At 40.8% G+C, this 18,466-nt stretch overlaps 1 protein-coding gene across 1 annotated transcript; it reads left to right on the top strand.

Annotated features, from left to right (window-relative positions):
- The first annotated feature begins 116 nt into the window (after window positions 1–116).
- On the top strand, window positions 117–17,523 carry ralgds (ral guanine nucleotide dissociation stimulator). The gene is made up of 18 exons (XM_030790895.1): window positions 117–476; window positions 8,565–8,869; window positions 9,020–9,094; window positions 9,284–9,477; window positions 9,604–9,728; window positions 9,887–10,102; window positions 10,242–10,345; window positions 10,550–10,634; window positions 12,085–12,162; window positions 12,503–12,589; window positions 12,689–12,721; window positions 12,846–12,967; window positions 13,164–13,259; window positions 13,508–13,718; window positions 13,873–13,947; window positions 14,224–14,475; window positions 14,705–14,819; window positions 14,983–17,523. Exons 1-18 carry the CDS (start codon window positions 282–284, stop codon window positions 15,156–15,158), a joined length of 2,544 nt encoding a protein of 847 aa, XP_030646755.1. The 5' UTR covers window positions 117–281; the 3' UTR covers window positions 15,159–17,523.
- Window positions 17,524–18,466: the final 943 nt, after the last annotated feature.

The following is an 18,466-nucleotide window of genomic DNA, read 5'->3' as shown; positions in this document are numbered from 1 at the left end:
GAGGCGTGCATAAACTGGGAATGTGACATCACTGTTCTGAGTCAGAGCAGTTTTAGAGGAACGACCGTAACAGGACTATATGGGAGGAGCTTAAACGACTGGGGTATTCCTCACCCTGCGCTCGTGACAAGAGAGTAAGCACCGTTTCTCGTTCGGTGTTACACTCACAGAAAAATTTCTTGTGGGTAAATAAGATGAGTTTGACGGTTTCCTAATTTTATTCTGACATACTTCTTAGCGAGAACTTTTGCTTTTGTTCTCTCGTTTATCGTGTCCTAGCAATGGTGTATATTATGGGGATGCCGTCGGACCCACAATGTATCAAATCGGCATCCCTTGAAGAACTTTTTGATGCAAGCACATGGAAAATAAGAAACATCTGGGACGGGGTTAAATTAGAGATAGCAGCTTCAGAAGCAAGTCCGGTTGTTCTGAACAGTTTTACACTTTTGGATCCCGATCTACCAGCACTTGAGGTAAGGCGATGGAAACCAGTACTCTCGCTGCGGGTTTAAGTCATGTCCTTCATGTACTTTTAATGTGACTCGATATTGACTGAGCGATATGTAACCTTAGGGGAATATGTAAGGAGACCTTATAGTTAACATTATTTTCCACGTTTTTGAAAATAGCTAGGTTGTTCTGTCACAAATAACTACAGCGTTTTTCTGTCATAGTTGCAAACTTGTTGCTCTTTTATAATGGATGAACACAAAACTGTCCATTTCATTTCAGTCACTGCTACATGGTTCTCTTCACTGGTCTAATTTCTCCCTACGCATATGTACAGTGTATGAAGAGCTTAAACATTACAACAAAACTGTGTAATTTAAAAATATAACAGACTTTCAAAAGCACTTTTACTGAACTGAGTTTTGCTTGTGGGTGGAACCTTGTGGATTTTCCAGAAATAGAGTGGCATCCTGGCTACCCATCTCCAGCGAAACCCTCACCCTAGGGGTGAGAGCTCCTCTTTGAACTCTGACACTCAGTGTTTTCTTAGAAAAACCTACTGACATGTTCTTTCTTCTCTCTACTTCTCTACTTCTCTCTCTCTCCATCTTCCAATTCTGTTTCTCTAAACTCACCCCTTAAACGGTCTTGAACTTTGCACCATGGAAACAAAACATTCAGTCCCAATCACATCATTTTCAGATATTAAAAGAAAACACGTTCTCTCTGCCAGTAGGGGTTTTGAATAAACCACAGGGGATAACTTGATAATGAGACTTTTGTTATCTGTAGATGTTACCATTAAACTGTGTATATTACATTCGTACTTGTGCTGGCTTGAGGGATTGCAGTGCTGATGCTACATTGATGAAGAACACGGCTTGTGACGATGGGCTTGTGATGTGGTTACAGAGACTTATGTTTGCTCTCTGTGAGCCTAGAATAACCATTCAATGAGATTGGTTACAGCAATTGAAACCATGGGGATGGATAAACACATTTCGGAGTTTGTTATGTAAAGACTTGACAAGCACGAAAGGGAACAGGGAGCAAATTGTTTGAGGCCTCATGTGTTAATGTTGGACTCAGTTCGTTGTTTCTGTGATTTTTTTCTTTTTCTTTCCTAGTTTTTTTTCTTTTCACTTAAGATCCTTACAGAAATCAAGGACACCTAGACTGGGAGTCAGTCACGCTTTACTGTAGTCACGGCGACAGTAACAGATTCACGTCTCTTAACGATAAACGCAATTTAATTTGTCCTTGGATGGAAAAGAAAAAAGACTTGTTATTAAGTCCTGACATTTTGAACATTAACACTTGGTTGCGAAGCAAACAGCAGTTCTGTTTTTTTTTTTAAAGCTTGTTATAAAAAAACTGCATTTGGGAGAAAGCAGTCCCATTAAGAAGAGAAGTCCCAGTGTCTCCACTGTGACTGACCATAACTTAGTTAAACCTAATATGATCTCTTAAGGCTATTAGTTTGTGGCTAATCCAGCTTTTCACAGAAAGCTTGCACAGATAGTCCTTATTTTTTCTCCACCAAGGAGTCCTTCGTGCGGACTTTTATACCTTCTTTTCGAGCTACACAGACATTTTATTTTTGTAACTAACAGCTCAGAGAAATTGTTATATATATATATGTATAATAGACATGTACAGTGTGTGATTTTATATAGTTTCTAGGATACACAACATATGCACACGTTCAGAGACTGCTGAACTGGGAAAGTTGTAATGGATAAGAATCTTCCAGGAATGACTGAAAAAAGAAACATCCAAGTAACTGCTCACAGCTTTCTCTGGTTGCCAGTCTAATGCCTACCAGCCGCTTCTCCATCTTCTGTGAGATTTTTTACGAGTGTTCGAGGATGTGCTCTCGATAATGAAGGAGCAGTCAATTACCTGCACTTTAAAAGTGGTTCTAATGTCCACACGCTACTTCCCTCATCTTCAGTCATGGCCTCTGGGAGGGCGATGTAAAACTTAATTTGCAAAATGGATTATTAAAGGAATTAAGTGAGTGTCCGACCAGCTTATCATTAAGACCGATGTCTGCCCATATCCCTCCCTAACCATTGAGTTATGACCTAAATCAAGATGAGCCTTACGCAGTTATGCTATATGCATAACTGACATTTGGGTGTCTCGTTTGAACCTTCTTTAAGGGCTCTAAGAAAAAGTGAGTTGATTTAACGTAAGGCTCGATTTCATTATCCTGGTGTAGAATTCTGCTGTTATGGCCTTAAACATCACCCTCTGCCCACAGTCGTTTCTGGAGTTTTTCTAATAGCTATTTTCATAATATTTATAGAAATAACTTGCTGTATCATTGTAATAACTCACTAGTGTTGAAATAAAGAGGGAGATGGCAACGACGTTCACAAAAAATGAATAAAACGTATTTCGATGAGATTCATATGTTTAGCCTCGACAATGCCGTGAAGTTGGGGGTCCGATCCTCCGTCGGACAAACAAAAAGGTCAAAGCACCGACTTGCACAACCATCCCTGAGGATTGTGGGTACAGTTTTTCATTGTCTGATGTTTGTTAAAATTGTTTACAAAGTCGAAACTCTCAGTCAAAGAGGGCTTTGTGTGGCAGATTGAACTGTAAAAAAACAAAAAAAAAAAAAAAAGCAGTAACAAGAGGCTGAGCCCAAGCTGCTTATAATGAGTGTAAGCAAGAATTACGTAGACATGTTCTACAGGGAAGCCTTTGTCACTGCCAGATCTCCTGAAAGAACACACAGAAAAAAAGAAAGAGACAGACAGAGAGAGAGAGAGAGAGAGAGAGAGAGAAAAAGAAGAAAAATGGATTTGACTGACAGAAAAATAGACAGGGAAGTAGGAAAAAGCAGCGTTTTGTGACTGTTGAGCTGGTACAGGGTTTTTTTGGGGGTTTTTTTTGACAGGAACACTTTGTATGGTTATGATCCTGGATTTAGCCTCACAAGGGAAGGTTTTTGAAGAGATTTGGTCTGGCCGTTCCTCTCGGTGACTGCTGTATGTTTTTCCACGCACTGGAAATTTCTGTGAAATGTTTTGCCATTGTCACGGCTGTGTGGAGACATAACAGATTGATTGATTTCTCCCAACCCAGCGTAGCCATAAACTACATCGTTTTTTAATCTTAACCAATGATAGTTGGTGATGTTAAAGTTGAATCAGTGTGTAATTCCCTTACACTCAGGCCCTCGTAGAGAGATTAGAAGAGTTGACCATGAAATACTCCTGCAGAAAGAGGCATGTAAAATATCTTTTTGTTATTTTTGGTTTTTGTTTTTTTTCTAGAAACTGTAAAAAAGAAAAAAAAAAAATCTGCTGGAGAGTCCCTCTCCTTGTAAAAATCTGAGGGGAAAAATACATATATTAATAGTATAGTGTTATATGGTGTTACAGAATTTAGAAAGTGATGTAATCTATCTTCAGTAGATCTCTCCTAGAATACAATGCAGAAGTACTTCTGACGCACTTCCTCAGGAAGTGGAGGACACCCAGATACAATGGCCTTACTCTTTTTTGCGCTCATGTTATTATTGTCACTGGTGGACACCTGTGTTTGGCAGAAACTATGCAAGGGGTTATTGTCTTAATATATGTCGTTACAAGTCACAAACTGTTTCTGTATAGTACATAATCTTTTGTTAGTGTCAGAAAATTCCAGTTTCTTTCTTTTTGGGGGGGGGGGGGGGTGGGATACAATATCCTGATTGAAACACTGAACAGTAGTGCTGACATATCGATGCCATTCAGTCTCGTATGACGTCACGTCAAGTAAAACGTGAAGAGTGTGGTAAAGAAGAAGGAGGAAAATTCTAGAAGAAAAGGGGGAAGCAAAAGGGAAACCCTCTGTGTTTCCACCTCTCACTGCCCTTTTCCTTAACGGTTATTTCCAGTAGCTGCTCCGGTCATCATTTCATCGTGAGCCTTAATGATCTGTGGCTCCTCCTCTTTAAAAACTGCACCCCGAAGCCAAGATACACAAAAGACAAGTTCAGACTTTAAATCACCACATCTCCACACTGACCAATAAATCCAACACAGGACGTAAACTCAGAGAGAGGGACTGAAACATGAACTCAAACATCTGTTTCATTTACAAATAATCTCATCAGTAACAGAGAAATGGAAAATACAAATGGTCAAATCTTAGTTTTATTAGTGATGCACCATCACACATCAAAAGTTGGAATGCAAGGGACCTAAAGTATTACGGCCAAGTACTCCAATAGTACTTTATGCCACTTGGTATATTCCCTTTTCACACCCTTAAATGTGTGGCTTTAGTAGACTTTACCTTTAAAAAGGAAGGTATGTGTTTGGGTTTCGGACAAACATTAATAGGTTTGATGAATGGCCTGATGTTCTAGCCTTTGGGTAAATTTTTAACAGAGTCATTAATGAAAAACAAGGGGAAAGGACGGGAACGAGGAGAGGAAGCTGATCAATTAATGGAATTCCGACGTTAAATTCTTTCCTGGTGATCTCATTCTACGAAAGACAGAAAAAAAACCCCTTCATGTGTAACACAAAGAATAAGGGATATCCATGTAGAACACTCAGACCTGACTTCTAAGGCTTGTTGTGAGAGGAGCCATGGAAAACATTCCGGCGTTTTCCGTCGCTCCTTTCAAGACAAGCCTTGGGGGTTTTGCATTTGGAGTTCCACTGCAAGTGGTCTTTTTCCACATCCAGGTGAATCACGTTTTTTTTTTTTTTTTTTTTACAGTTACTGAGAATTGTGATGTATGTATGACAGGGGATGAATGCTGAACAAACATTTTTCTCTTTTGGTTCAAATGGTGGAGAGCCTCATGAGTGACTGAAAGGAGGCAGTGTGTCTATGGAACAACTCTCTCACTCTGCTCACTGCTCACATTCAAGCAAAGAGATAGATCAGGGTTCTTTTTGTATGAGTGTGTGTGTGTGTGTGTGCGCGTGTGTATGTGTGGGTATGTGTGTGCGTGTGCTTGTGTGCGTGTGCTTGTGTGCGTATGCGCGCGCGCGTGTGTGTGTGCATGTATGACTGTGTGTGTATGTGTGCTAGAGAGATTGGGGAGAGAGACAGAGAGAGAGAAAGTAGGGGGTTTGTGTATTTAAGCTGCATCTGTTAAGGAAGAACTACGTAGAGATCTTAACAGCAGTTTATCTTAAATTTTTCCAGGAGCCTTTGTCTCTACACGGGATGCTAGTATGTCCCACAGGGTAAATTTAGAGTGAATGAGTGAGTGGGTGCGTGTGTGTGTGTACGTGTGCATGCATGTGTTTGTGTGTGTGAGTGTTTGTGTACATGCGTTTGTGTTTGTGCGTGTGTAATTACTCAAAGCCCCTAATGGCCTCTAGTCTATTGTGATACATTAGGGTTTTCCTCTGTGTCAGTTCCTGAATAGCAGGAAGACACAATACTGATGAAGATGAAAATGATTGTGGTCATAGCTGTAAAGTAACATTTGTGGTAAAAACTCTTAGTTCACAATTCATCATACATTTTAGGAGTAATTTGAAAAATTGTACAATTAGAGGAAATCTCTAGCCATAGGGGCATACAGTGTAATACATCAAATTAAGTACACATATGGAGGAAGTCGCTATGTTTAAAGATTGTTACACCTCCTTCTCTCCTCTTGCTGCTGCTGATCTCGATTTGAGCAGGTTCTCTGTTTCGTTCTGTCAGAACATATTTCAGGTACTAAACCTTGTAAACAGAGCCTACACGATACTTATTACCGGCGTTGAATGTTTTCGACCACAAGCCAATGCTCGAAAGAAGAAGCCATAACAGCGATTTTCTTGTGGCTGGATTTCCCCTAAAAATTTGTGAATGTGACACCACAGGTGTCATTGTAAAAGTATGTTATGACACGCTAAATGTCAAAATCGCCCTCCCACTCTTTTAATTTCGCTTTGTTTTCTATCTTTTACTTTAGTTCTTTCACTTGTACTGTGGCTGATATAAGTCTGAAAAAGGCCGCCCGTCTTAGTAGTGGTTGTTATTGCGGTTTCTGTGAATTTACCAATATGTTTTTGCATGTGTCACATGCAAATTCTTCACGTATAGGGTCGAGTGAAAGGCAGCAGGTGCTAGTTAGAAAAAGTGGGGAGTCTGGCAGATAGGTAAACAGGCCAGACCTGGTGAATTCATGCCTCTGACGGACAAGCTTGGTCTGGGTCCAAGTCAGCTGTCCGTCCAGTGCGTCTGGGCCTTGGGGCTGGAGCCCTGGTTTGTGTCAAGGGCAAAAGAGTGGATCCTAGTGGCATGTAGTTGCAGTTCTTAACACCTATTTTTATTTTTAAAATGAGGAAGAACTTTATCTGTATTTTGCTACATGCCGAAACTATGTAAGCCAGTGTGAAGGCAAAACTAGATCATGATAATTCCCCGCAAAACCGCATGAACCCCTGCTAGGATGTAGTATTTTTTCTGGTTTCTGGAATATCATTACGGCGCTCAGGTGTTTTCAGAAAACACAAAGAGGTTTTTCAATGAGTGTCTATCTCAAACATTTTGACTGTATTTTCATATTAACCACATGGGTGACCATGAAGCATCTTATCTTTAATATTCATCAAAGGTGGCATTAACGTGGTCAGACAAGGAAAAACACACAAATGAAGTGGTCAATGAAAAAAAAAAAATTCCTGTACAATGAAGTCATGTTGCTTTGGCCTGAAAGGACCTCTCGCTATGTTTTCTGTGCTTGTGCTGTGTATTTTGCTAGATGCAGCAAAACCATAAAAACCATTTGTTTCCATAAAAAAAAAAACACAATTACGCTACAAAAATAACCCAAGAGAAACATCGCAGGATCACATCAGCATTTATTATGAGACTTGTGTGTCTGAGCTATTTATTTATGCAGCAGGTTGCCATAGTGACTCTTCGTGGTATTTGGTTATGTTTTTATTTCCTGAGCCACTCTTTTCATACCAAAGACACTGTGTGGATGACTTGTCACTGAGTCACTTACTAAAGGGATACTCCCTCATATAATTGGCCTCTTGGCCTCAAGTAGAACCCTCACTCGGCCATGAGGCTCCCTGGGGAGTACCCTTTTGTTTCTATGGAGACGTGATTAATTCAGGTTTTCATTCAGAGGACTTCTGTTGTCTGCCAAACCTTCTGCCTGAGGTAAATAAGCAATATTCAGACGTCAAAGGCTAAAATTAGAGGTGTTCAAACGATGCTCACGTTTGTTTTGGCAGAGAGAAACCTGGAAGACATACCATTTTGGTTTTTTGGAACTGGATCCCGGTAACTGGTTGTGACAGCTTGCCATTTTTCTCTGACTGCTTTAAAGGACAGTCCTTAATGACTGGGACAGGCTGATAAGGGTTTACAGCATTGCTCTGGTGGGCAGGTCCTGTCAGTTGAGTGACAAGGCCATGGATAGATTAGTGAGAGAATGAGCAGTAATCTCTCACCCCCTCACTCCAAAGTCTCTGTTGGATTAGAACAGAATGATCTAGCACATAGAAGCAAAAAAGAAGAGGGAGGCACTTCAGATGAAGTATCCAGAACTTATACACAGGTTCTAGCAGGTTCCAGCAGGTTCCAGGCTATTGTTCAATGCTGAGATCAGTGGGGGCAGGTTGTAGTGTGCACTTGGGTTTATAAGCCTCTGGTTGGTAACGACGAATGTGAGATTGTGTCAACGTTTTACTTACCCTCTCTCAGGATATTCTGTTTGGAGGAATTTCGTTCAGCGAAATGCGTCATGCATCATTACAGAATTAAGATAGTTTTGAATTATGGTGGCAGTCAGAAGCGCTTAAACTCCTCTTTTCTGTAGACAAATAGAATATTCAATCCTCGTTACTCCACACTTTTTTATAAAATTAACTCGAGCTTTCCATGAGACTACTTCTTCTTGTTACGAGAACAACCTCACCCACCAAACATGTTGACGAATTGCTTTCGCAAGTTTGAACTTTGCAGACCTTTGATTACGTGGAAAGAAGCATGTAAGGAATGAAGGCCACTCAATGAACGTCTGTCATACTTTACCGGATATCGCTCGACAATGTGCTTCTCAAGATATTAATAGAGAATGACATAAACACTGATGGTGGTGAAACCATAATGATGATGGCCTTTGTTTTCTGTCTTCCCAGAGCTCTACACAGGAGATCGGAGAAGAGGTGGAGGATGGTGCCATATACACCATAACTTTAAGGAAGGTTCAGCTGCACCAGACGGCCAGTAAGGGCCAACGATGGTTGGGCGTGGAGACGGACTCTGCCCTAAGCCTGTACGAGACGTGCAAGGTGCGCACTATTAAGGCAGGCACGCTGGAGAAGCTGGTGGAGTACATGGTGTCATCCTTCAGGGGCAAAGACTCCACCTACGTAACCATTTTTCTTTGTACCTACCGAGCTTTCGCTTCAACAGAGCAAGTTCTGGACCTGCTGCTCAACAGGTATCGAAAGCAATCACGTAAAAAAAATCAATCACCAAGTTGTGCCTTCACACCCTCACAAGCATGCAGATAGATATACAGTGGTTGTTTTACAATGTACAATCCATCGTTCCAAAAAGCACTTGTGTTAAGCATCCCTTTCTGTCTCAGGTATGCCAACTTCCAACAGCAATCAAAAACAGAGGGGTTAAGTTTAACATACGAGGACAGTCTGGAACTGAAGAAGTAAGAACTCCCTCTTTTTTTCTGTATTTGTTAACAGTTAATCTCCAAAACACTTAAGATGACAATCAGTTGTTTCATAATGAGCAAGGGGTTCTTTGTTAGTCTTTCATCACACTCTGATTCTGTAAAATGTTGTTGATCTAAGGAGGAATCAGTTGTTTATTGTCTGTGCGTAACTCTGTCCTGCAGCACTGTGTCCTCTATCCTGGGTGCTTGGTTGGATCAGTACTCTGAGGATTTCTGGAACCCTCCTTCACATGGCTGTCTACACAACCTCATATCATACCTGCACCAGAACTTTCCAGGATCGGACCTGGAGCGTCGCGCACAGAACCTTCTCGAGCACTTCAACCGAAGACAGCAGTGTGATCCAGACCTCGAAGGTATGGGGACGTCCTCTGTTGTGATCTGTTTTGGTCAGAACTGTATCACTAATATAAGATCCGGCTGTTCCCGTCCTGACTGTTTGTTGGACGTTGCTTTTAATGCCCTTGCCTTTCCTTATTTAGGTTACCATTGTTCCTGCCCCTTTGCCACACCAGAAGAGAACAGTTTTGAGGATGAACTTCCTGCCTTGGACTTTCTATCCTTTGATCCAGCTGTGGTGGCTGAACAGTTCACTCTTATGGATGCGGTGAGAAATTTCTGTTTACTAACCAGGCTTCGAAAGAATGCAATAGAGGGACTGGATTTGGAGGACTTATTAGGATGATATGTTGGCATGAAATATGCAGTTAAACCCATGACCCAAACCCAGTGCTGTTTTGCTAACTGTATCTCTTACTCTTGCAGGAGTTGTTTAAGAGGGTTGTTCCCTACCACTGTTTGGGTGGCATCTGGTCTCAGCGTGATAAGAAGGGTAAGGAGCACCTGGCTCCCACCATACGTGCCACAGTCGCCCAGTTCAATTGTGTTACCAACTGTGTCATAGCCACTTGCCTAAGCAACACCTCCCTTAGGCCTTCACAGAGAGCCAGAGTGTTGGAACGCTGGATCCAGGTGGCCAGGGTGAGGATTTAATCTCATTCCAAACGTTGGTGAACTGTAAAGAGAGAGACCTGAGTGCAGCTTATTACAAGCATCTCCTTCACAACGAGCAATCATATGTTGATTTCGCTGATGTTTTTTTGTGTTTTGTTGTGATCAGGAGTGCAGGATCCTGAAGAATTTCTCATCTCTGAGGGCCATTCTCTCCGCCCTACAGTGTAACTCCCTTCATCGACTGAAGAGAACCTGGGATGAGGTGTCCAGGTGGGGGAGAGTTTTTTCTTTTTTTAGTTAAAACAGGAAGCCTTAACATTTTTGCTAATTTGTCTTTTACATCAACCAGTTTAGCCGCTAGCCACAGAGGCTTCATTTAGGTTTTTAGAACCAATTGAGCTTGAACAGTTAAAAATGTCTTTTGAATGTTATGTTTGAATATTGCCTTTGACGATATTATTTGTTTGCTTTCAGGGAGAATTTAAGGACTTTCCTGGAGCTTTCTGAGATTTTTTCAGATGACAATAATTACTCTCTCAGCCGTGAACTGCTAGTTAAGGTGAGTCATTTGCATTTGCACAAAATGGCTTCACGTGCCCCTGAACAGGGATGCATATGGTTTTCTGCTGTCTGTCTAATACCTGGAGAGCATAGAGATGGAAACAAATGTGAATTTTACTGTCTGGTCATGCAAATTCATTCTGACTGCAACAATCATAAGACATTCGGTTACAGTTGCCAGGGGAAACAGGATGTAATTATGTAACAAAAATGATGCAAAAGAAAAGACCATCTTATCTTGTCTCTTAATCCTCATATAGCTGTGTTGCTATGGTAACTTTAAGCAAACAAATACATAAAAACTTTCGTGCTGTTTCTTAACATAACAGTATCAAGGTTTGCGAGATTACCTTTTATTATAGAACAAAATGAGTGTGTTTGTTCTGCACAACATGAGATGTTACACAAGAACTGATAGCTGATAGCTGTTCTAATAACTTGTTTACACACACACATACACACACACATACACACACACGCAAACCACACGCACGCACACGCGAACACACACAGAGCATTTCCTTAGATGCATTCCACAGCTTGTAAATTCAGCTTTTTCGGCCCATGATATCCCAAATGAATATTTAATTCCCCTAACAGAACACAGGAAGGACACTTGAGTCAGATCAAATTCCTTTTCATCAGTTTTATGACTCAGGCACAAAACGACACCCTGCTATTCTCTAATGACTCATCTTGATAACTCGCACTGACACAGATAGAACCTTTAGCCGGCAGGCCTTTCCTTGGTCTGTTTGTACTAATGGACAGTGGAATCTGACATGAGCCATGCCTCTAAAAAAAAGTCAAGAGGAAGGAGGGATTCATATTACTGCTATTATTATAAACTCAAACCATGGTAACATTTGGAAAAAGGCCCTGATAAGGGTTATAAGTGGGAACTGACGCAGACACAGGTGGAATGCGGACGCGGGTACTCGACTCCCTTCTTCAAGCACTCCTGGTATTTTGAAATGTGTTGAAAGAAGGAGGAGTTCTTGTGCAACACTGGCCCATTGTACTGACCCCAGGTTATTGCAAGGGAATCCCTGATGATGTCACACGACATATGCGTGGAAAGGATAAGAGCCCCTCCCTCACTGTGAGGGGTTCCCCAGGGTGGGGATGTTAAGTCTGTTCACATAGATACAGCTTGGCTTGTATACATAGATATATAGACGCAGCCTGGGTTTGCAAAACAACCATATTGCCTCACATTTGTACTTTTCCCCTTCCTTTTTTGTATCCGGTTCTCTATGAATATATATATATATATATATATATATGTGTGTGTGTGTGTGTGTGTGTGTGTGTGTGTGTGTTCAGTGAAGTTTAGGTGTGCGGAGCTTCCTCTTTTTCAGCAATTGATTTTTTTTTTATGCATTTATGCATTTATTCTTATTTTTTTATGCATTTATTCTTATGACAAATGATTTTTTACCTTTCAGGAGGGCACGTCCAAATTTGCCACACTGGAGATCAACCACAAACGAGCCCAGAGGAAGCATCAACAACAGAGAGACTTGGTAAGAAGAAAAGTGTAATAAACCCGACCCCCTACAATCAGGGTGGCAGTAGAGGATACAGTGCCATCTTCTGGTCTGACTCAATAGTTCAAGTTGCTTGTCTGTCCTCTCTTTCTTTCTTTCTTTCTTTCTTTCTTTCTTTCTTTCTTTCTTTCTTTCTTTCTCTGTTTCCCAATGATTATACTAACTATTTCTTCATATTTGTGACAAATTCACATTTCCAAATTCTCAAGTGGAGCCTAGTAAAGTGTTAAGGCAACTACACTGGACAGTTACTAAAATTACAGTGAAGTTTGGGTTTCTTTGCATGAAATAAAGTTTGAACATTTTGAATTCTCAGGGGGTCATGCAGGGCACCATCCCGTACCTGGGCACCTTTCTGACCGATCTTGTTATGATGGATACCGCCATGAAGGATCATGTTGAGGTAAGTATTTGTTCTCTTTCAGCAGTGAGTTTCAGAATGTGTTACATTGTACTTTCAACACGTATAATACGTTTCTCATCATATCTTTTCATTTTTCAGGGAGGATTAATCAATTTTGAGAAGAGAAGAAAGGTGAGGCATTTTCTTTCCAAAAAAAACGTTTGTCCACACGACAGGAAAAGCTCATTTACATTGGAACCCATGCTCCACAAATTTGGCGAATCTGTCTTGACCTTTAACAATTTTTTTTTTCCAGGAGTTTGAGATTATTGCTCAAATAAAGCTGCTGCAATTAGCCTGCAACAACTACAGCTTCACACGAGACCCGCACTTCAGAGAGTGGTTCAGTGGAGTGGAGAAACTCACAGAGGCTGAGAGGTGAGCGAGAGAAAGAAAGAGAGAGAGAGAGAGGAAAAAAAGGGGGTATTGCTGAAAGTTTAGGTGGGAGGCGGGGGTGATGGAAACTTTAGAAAAATGGGGCCTGACATAACCATCGTGATCTATAAACCTTAAAAAACAACAGGTTTTATTGGGTAGATGTGGTCTTACCCTGTTTTCTGTTCTGTTACCGCAGCTATAATTTGTCCTGTGAGATCGAACCCTTGTCAGAGACAGCTAGCAGCACGCTCAAAGGCAAAAAGAATGGAGGCATCATGAAACGCTTCAGCGAGTAAGTACATACACTTCATTTCCTGCTCCTTACTCACCCATCAGTCCAACGCCGGTTTGGGATCAGAGGTTGACCCGTAAAATGAAAGTGTTAATAGTTAAACAGATGAATTCATTTCAGAAAAATTTACTTAAATGGGTGCTTTTCAGGTTATAAAACAACAACAAAAAAATCCTTGACGTTTGTGACTGAATAGAATATTTATTTGTTTGTTCATTACTTTTCTCTCTCTCTCTCTCTTTGTTCAGTCGTCAGTCAGAAAGCGTGGAGTCTGGTTACAGCAGTGCAGGAACCCCTCACTCTAAGTCCTTTGATCAGCTGAGGTATGGCCCCTCCAAAGAGAGCTCTGGAGATGGGGCTGACTCCCTCAGTGTGACTTCTGCTGGCTCCAGTGGCTCAGACATGGAAGAGGCTAATATCAGCCTGCTGTCCAACTCACCGGATGTTCGTGACAGAAGGGTAAGTAAAAAAGGCCATGAGTCACATATATACCAACCAAAAACCAATGAGCAATCAGAATCCTTACCATTGGCTGTTTATTTTCGAATCCTTCTCCCTCTCTACCAATCACTCTTCACTGACTGTAGCTCTGGTCCTCTCTCTCTCTCTCTAGACGTCCACACCCACAGTAAAGCACTCTGCCTCTGCTTCTAACACACGAGAACTGGTGCCTGATTCCCCTCCCACGGTACTTTCACTCTTTCTCACATAAACTCAACAGCTATGATTCCGCCCCCCCCCCCCCCCCGCGCCGTTCCCTCTGTTTTTCAGCTGCTTTGAACCACACTGTTACTGCAATGCAAATTTGATTGTGGTCCTTGGCTTCTAAAACAAGATGGGGGTTTTTTTTTTTGGTGCATGTGTTTTTGAATATGTTGCTTTTTATAACTATTAATGATACCAATGATTCTTTTTTTTTTTTTTTAAATCTCTCCTTCTCTGTCCGCCTTTGTGCGTTCTGCAGCTTTGGGAGTCGACCTCGCTGTGTTCTCTGGACACTTCAGGGATGGGATCTGGCTCAGGGTCGAGCAGCACCTCATCCTCCTCGGTCTCCTCCACCACGGGCGTGGCCTCCCGCTCCCACAAACGCTCTGTCTCGGGCGTGTCCTGTTACTCCACCCTGTCCCTTCCCGTCTACAACCAGCAGGTGGATGACTGCTGCATTATCAGGGTCAGCCTGGACCTGGACGACGGAAACATGTACAAAAGCATCCTGGTAAGAAAGAGTGATGGAACGATGATGTGCAGAGATTGGATTTAATGGAAGAAAAAGAAAAAAAAATAACACTTCTGAAGATCATGTGATCATTTGTAATGTTGAACACTTTTATAGCTTTCTGGAAACCACAATATCTAATAAACCTGCACATGTGAAGTGAAGCTGTAGGAACTACGGGATATCACGTGGACATAAATCTAACGCGACAGTTATTAATTCGTTTTAGGTAACCAGTCAAGACAAGACACCTGGGGTTATCAGGAAGGCCATGGCCAAGCACAACCTGGACAAAGAAAAGCCAGAAGACTATGAGCTGCTTCAGAGAATTTCAGACGAGAAAGGTAACGTATCTCCTCAAGATGTTTCTTGAGAAGTTGAGCCCCCCCCCCCCCCCCCCCCATTTTACATCTAATAACAAAACACTTACCGCTGTATTCATAATTCAAAATGCTGTCTTAGAAAACAAATAAACGTTGCATTGTTTTCTGTGTGTGTTTTTTTCAGAGCTGAGAATCCCAGACAATGCTAACGTATTCTACGCCATGAACTCATCAGTGAACTATGACTTTGTGCTGAAGAAACAAGGCGTCCCCAGACAAATTCGCTCGAAGAGCTCCTCCAGCTCCACGTTACCTCGCATCAAGCAGAAGGGTTTGAAAATCGCTAAAGGCATCTTCTGAAACCTCCCTGAGCCAAAAAGACTCGTTCCCTGGCCGGCTTGGTTTTTGAACACTGACGGCTTAAAGGACAGAGTGGACCTCAAGAGTCAAGGTTTTATTCCCAGTATTGCTCTGATGTTTCGTTGCCTATGGCACCGATGCCTTACTTAAGAAGAGGAACAGTAAGGAAGGCTGTCCCGTTCTCAGAGAGGGCAGTGATAACCCAATATTCATAAACTGGTCATAGCTCTCTTCAGTTCGTGACTAACTTTTGGGTGGTTGTAACAAACTGACCTTCAGCTCGTGCGTCGCTCAACGAGAACACGCTGATAGATTCGCGCTTGCATGAGCTAACACTATGACAAAAACATCGCTTGCACTTTAATACTTTGTGTTAAACACTAACTGTACTTTTGCACAATGTCTGTGTCATTTCAATATGTGAGACATAATGTTGTTACAGTCCCATAAAAGAAAACTACTACAAAAGGAAAAACGAAAGAGGGGATTGTTTGAAATGCTCGTGGAGGAGGTTAAATAGGACTCAAGAGGCCTTTTTCCTGTGAACTAAGAGGATAACTTAATATCTGAACATTGGATGTTCTTCTTGTATTCTCAGTATTTCTTTGTACAGAAAACCGTGTTTTGTAAATTGTACAGTGCATTAACTTTGTATGGCTGCGGGCCGTCGCTTAAAGTTTTACGTTGCTTTTGCTGTTTTTTGTTTGTTTGTTTGTTTGTTTGTTTTTTTTACCTTTTCCCCAAAGTGCTGGTAGTAAACTGCCCCAACAAGACGTCAGAATGTTCAGTAGACTGTGAGATTCTCCTATGACTGCCTCATGATGCCTGATATTTCTGTGGGACAGGGGGATTTGAGTGGTCTTATTTTCATGAGAACACAGCTCCTTCATTGAGGAGGAGTTTGCCGAAAGCTCTGGAACTTTCTTTAGATTTTGCCATTAGATGGATGGCTTGAGGGACCCCAGACTTCTGTCTCATATGAGCAAGAGGAGATGGTTGATCTTGCCTGTCAGAAACAGCCCTTCCCAAGCCAGTTCTAATCAACATTTTATGTAGAGACCCAAGCAAATCTAATAAGCTAAATCCCTTGATCTTCTCTCTTTCATAACCAATGGAGAACCCAGATGGAGAGTGAAGAGCTGTCCTCTCTATATTGCAGGGCAGTGTGGTTTTCCCCTCAGGTCTGTTTTATGCTGTTATTGGCTATGATGACTGTGGTGGGGCAATGTGATTGGCTCTCATGGTTTTGTACCAAGCACTGTGAATGACTCTTTCTCCCTTGCCTATTTCAAATCCCTTCACTTTTTAGATCACGAATAGAATTACAATATATACCTCTTTACTGCGAATACAAACAAAAACGACAACACCAGTCATGCAGGGGTGCCAGCAAACCAATGTAAGGAAAAAAGCGGAAAAGAAAGAGAAGTATGTTTACATCAAAGCAAAATCCCATATTTGTTATTGTCTTCTGGTTCTCTGTACCTCTTGCGGTCCTGGTTTAGTCCTTGTGGACTCACATTGCAGAATTTCTGTCATCTAGTCCTTGTATACCTTTGGTCAGAAAACAGAGAGGAAAAAACGAAATGGAAAAACCCAAGCTCCTTCACTTACACGTTTGGACAGAGCCTGACATGCAAGCAGTATACGGTATCATAACAAAGTGTCTTTTGTTAAGAGTCAGCTCTACTGGAATTATTAGATGTTCATGGGTATTTATGGTTTACTTTAAGACACCATTAATTAAACAGTGTTGGAGAAGAGGAATGTACAATATGATTTACAACGTTAAAGGACCTAACCTCACCTTATTTAGGTTCTGATTTTTAACCACCTTTTGTCTAATATTCAGATCTGTGGAAATATTTATTACTTTGAATGTTTACTTGAAGCCTTGAAATTCTTTGATGTGAATGAAATATCACAGACTTTGATCTCACTCATGAGTTTGGCTAAAGAACAACAACAACAACAAAAAAAAACACTGCTCTGTCCAAATGCCCTCAGATACATCACAGAACTGATTACATTACATTGCATTGCAACCAAGTCTGCTTAACTCATTCTGAACTGATAATCCGCTCATAGAATTATGTGTGGGTATTTTGTGCCATATCCAAACTTTGTTTTTTCCTCCTTCTGTTGTTTTTACCACATTTTTTTTAAATGGAATTAACATTGTTGACATATCCTTCCACACAGTTAATGGTGTTGTTCCCTGTCTTAATTTATTCATATGTACATATTGTTATTTCATTGTAAATATGTATTTTACTCATATGAACATAAATTAATCTATTCATTTGTATGTACATACAACATATTGTTTGTTATAATATACAGAGGGTTGAATTTACCCACATAATTACCTTGTGTCTGTGTCTTTCGGATTGTGTAAAGGAGTGGATATCTGTCACGCTACTGATAACATGTTTGATGAATATAAAACTTCTTGTGTTGAACTGGAAGAGACACATCTACTGTTTGTATTAAGAAAACCCTGAAAATAACCTAAAACACTGGCCCAAGCCTTAGCCTAATTCACTTCCCATGAACTTTTAGATTGAACTGAAAGAATTTCATTGCCATCTAACACAAAAGCAGAGTGATTCACATTATCCATAAAGTGGTGTCATGCTGACTCAGCACGCTGTCTTAACACTTCTTTACTTATTCCAAGTGATGTGTGGTATCCCTATCAAAAATACTGGGACATACCTGGGACATACACTGGGACACATGTGTAATGATCTAGTTTTTAGCCCAATTATTCAGAAAACTAAAAAGAATTGTAATATATGGTAGCAAAGGGATATGCCAATGAATGGAAAGGTTGTTCTGTCAAAAGCTGAAGGGATTTCTAGATTAGTCTATTGCTAGATAGGGATATTTGGCATAAAAAGAGATCAGTATTTTTAGATTAGTGGTTTGATAATAACATTACAATACTGTGTCGGTTATGAAAGGATGATAGGTTTTTGTTATCATATACTGAATTTCTAGACAAATTTAACATTACAGTTACAGCTAAAGAATACACCAGTGCTGATGATAACCATCGTATTAAAGCCAAGACATTTATCAGTAGCATTAATAAATTACAGGGAAAGTCAGTTATTAGCATATTAGATCTATTAAACAATATCACTTTTTTTGTTTTGTTTTTTGGTCCTCAATATTTGGAGAGCTGATTTGGTGTAACGGAAATGGAAACCATTTTCCTTTATTTTTTTTCACCGTATCTACAGTAATATATTTTGGATTGGTTTGGAAAATGTTATCAGTAAGAAACTAAATCTACTTAGGTG

Source organism: Chanos chanos, chromosome 1 (assembly GCF_902362185.1).
Source record: "Chanos chanos chromosome 1, fChaCha1.1, whole genome shotgun sequence".
In the NCBI taxonomy this organism is placed as follows: Eukaryota; Metazoa; Chordata; class Actinopteri; order Gonorynchiformes; family Chanidae; genus Chanos; species Chanos chanos.
This window is presented reverse-complemented; position numbering and strand designations above follow the sequence as displayed.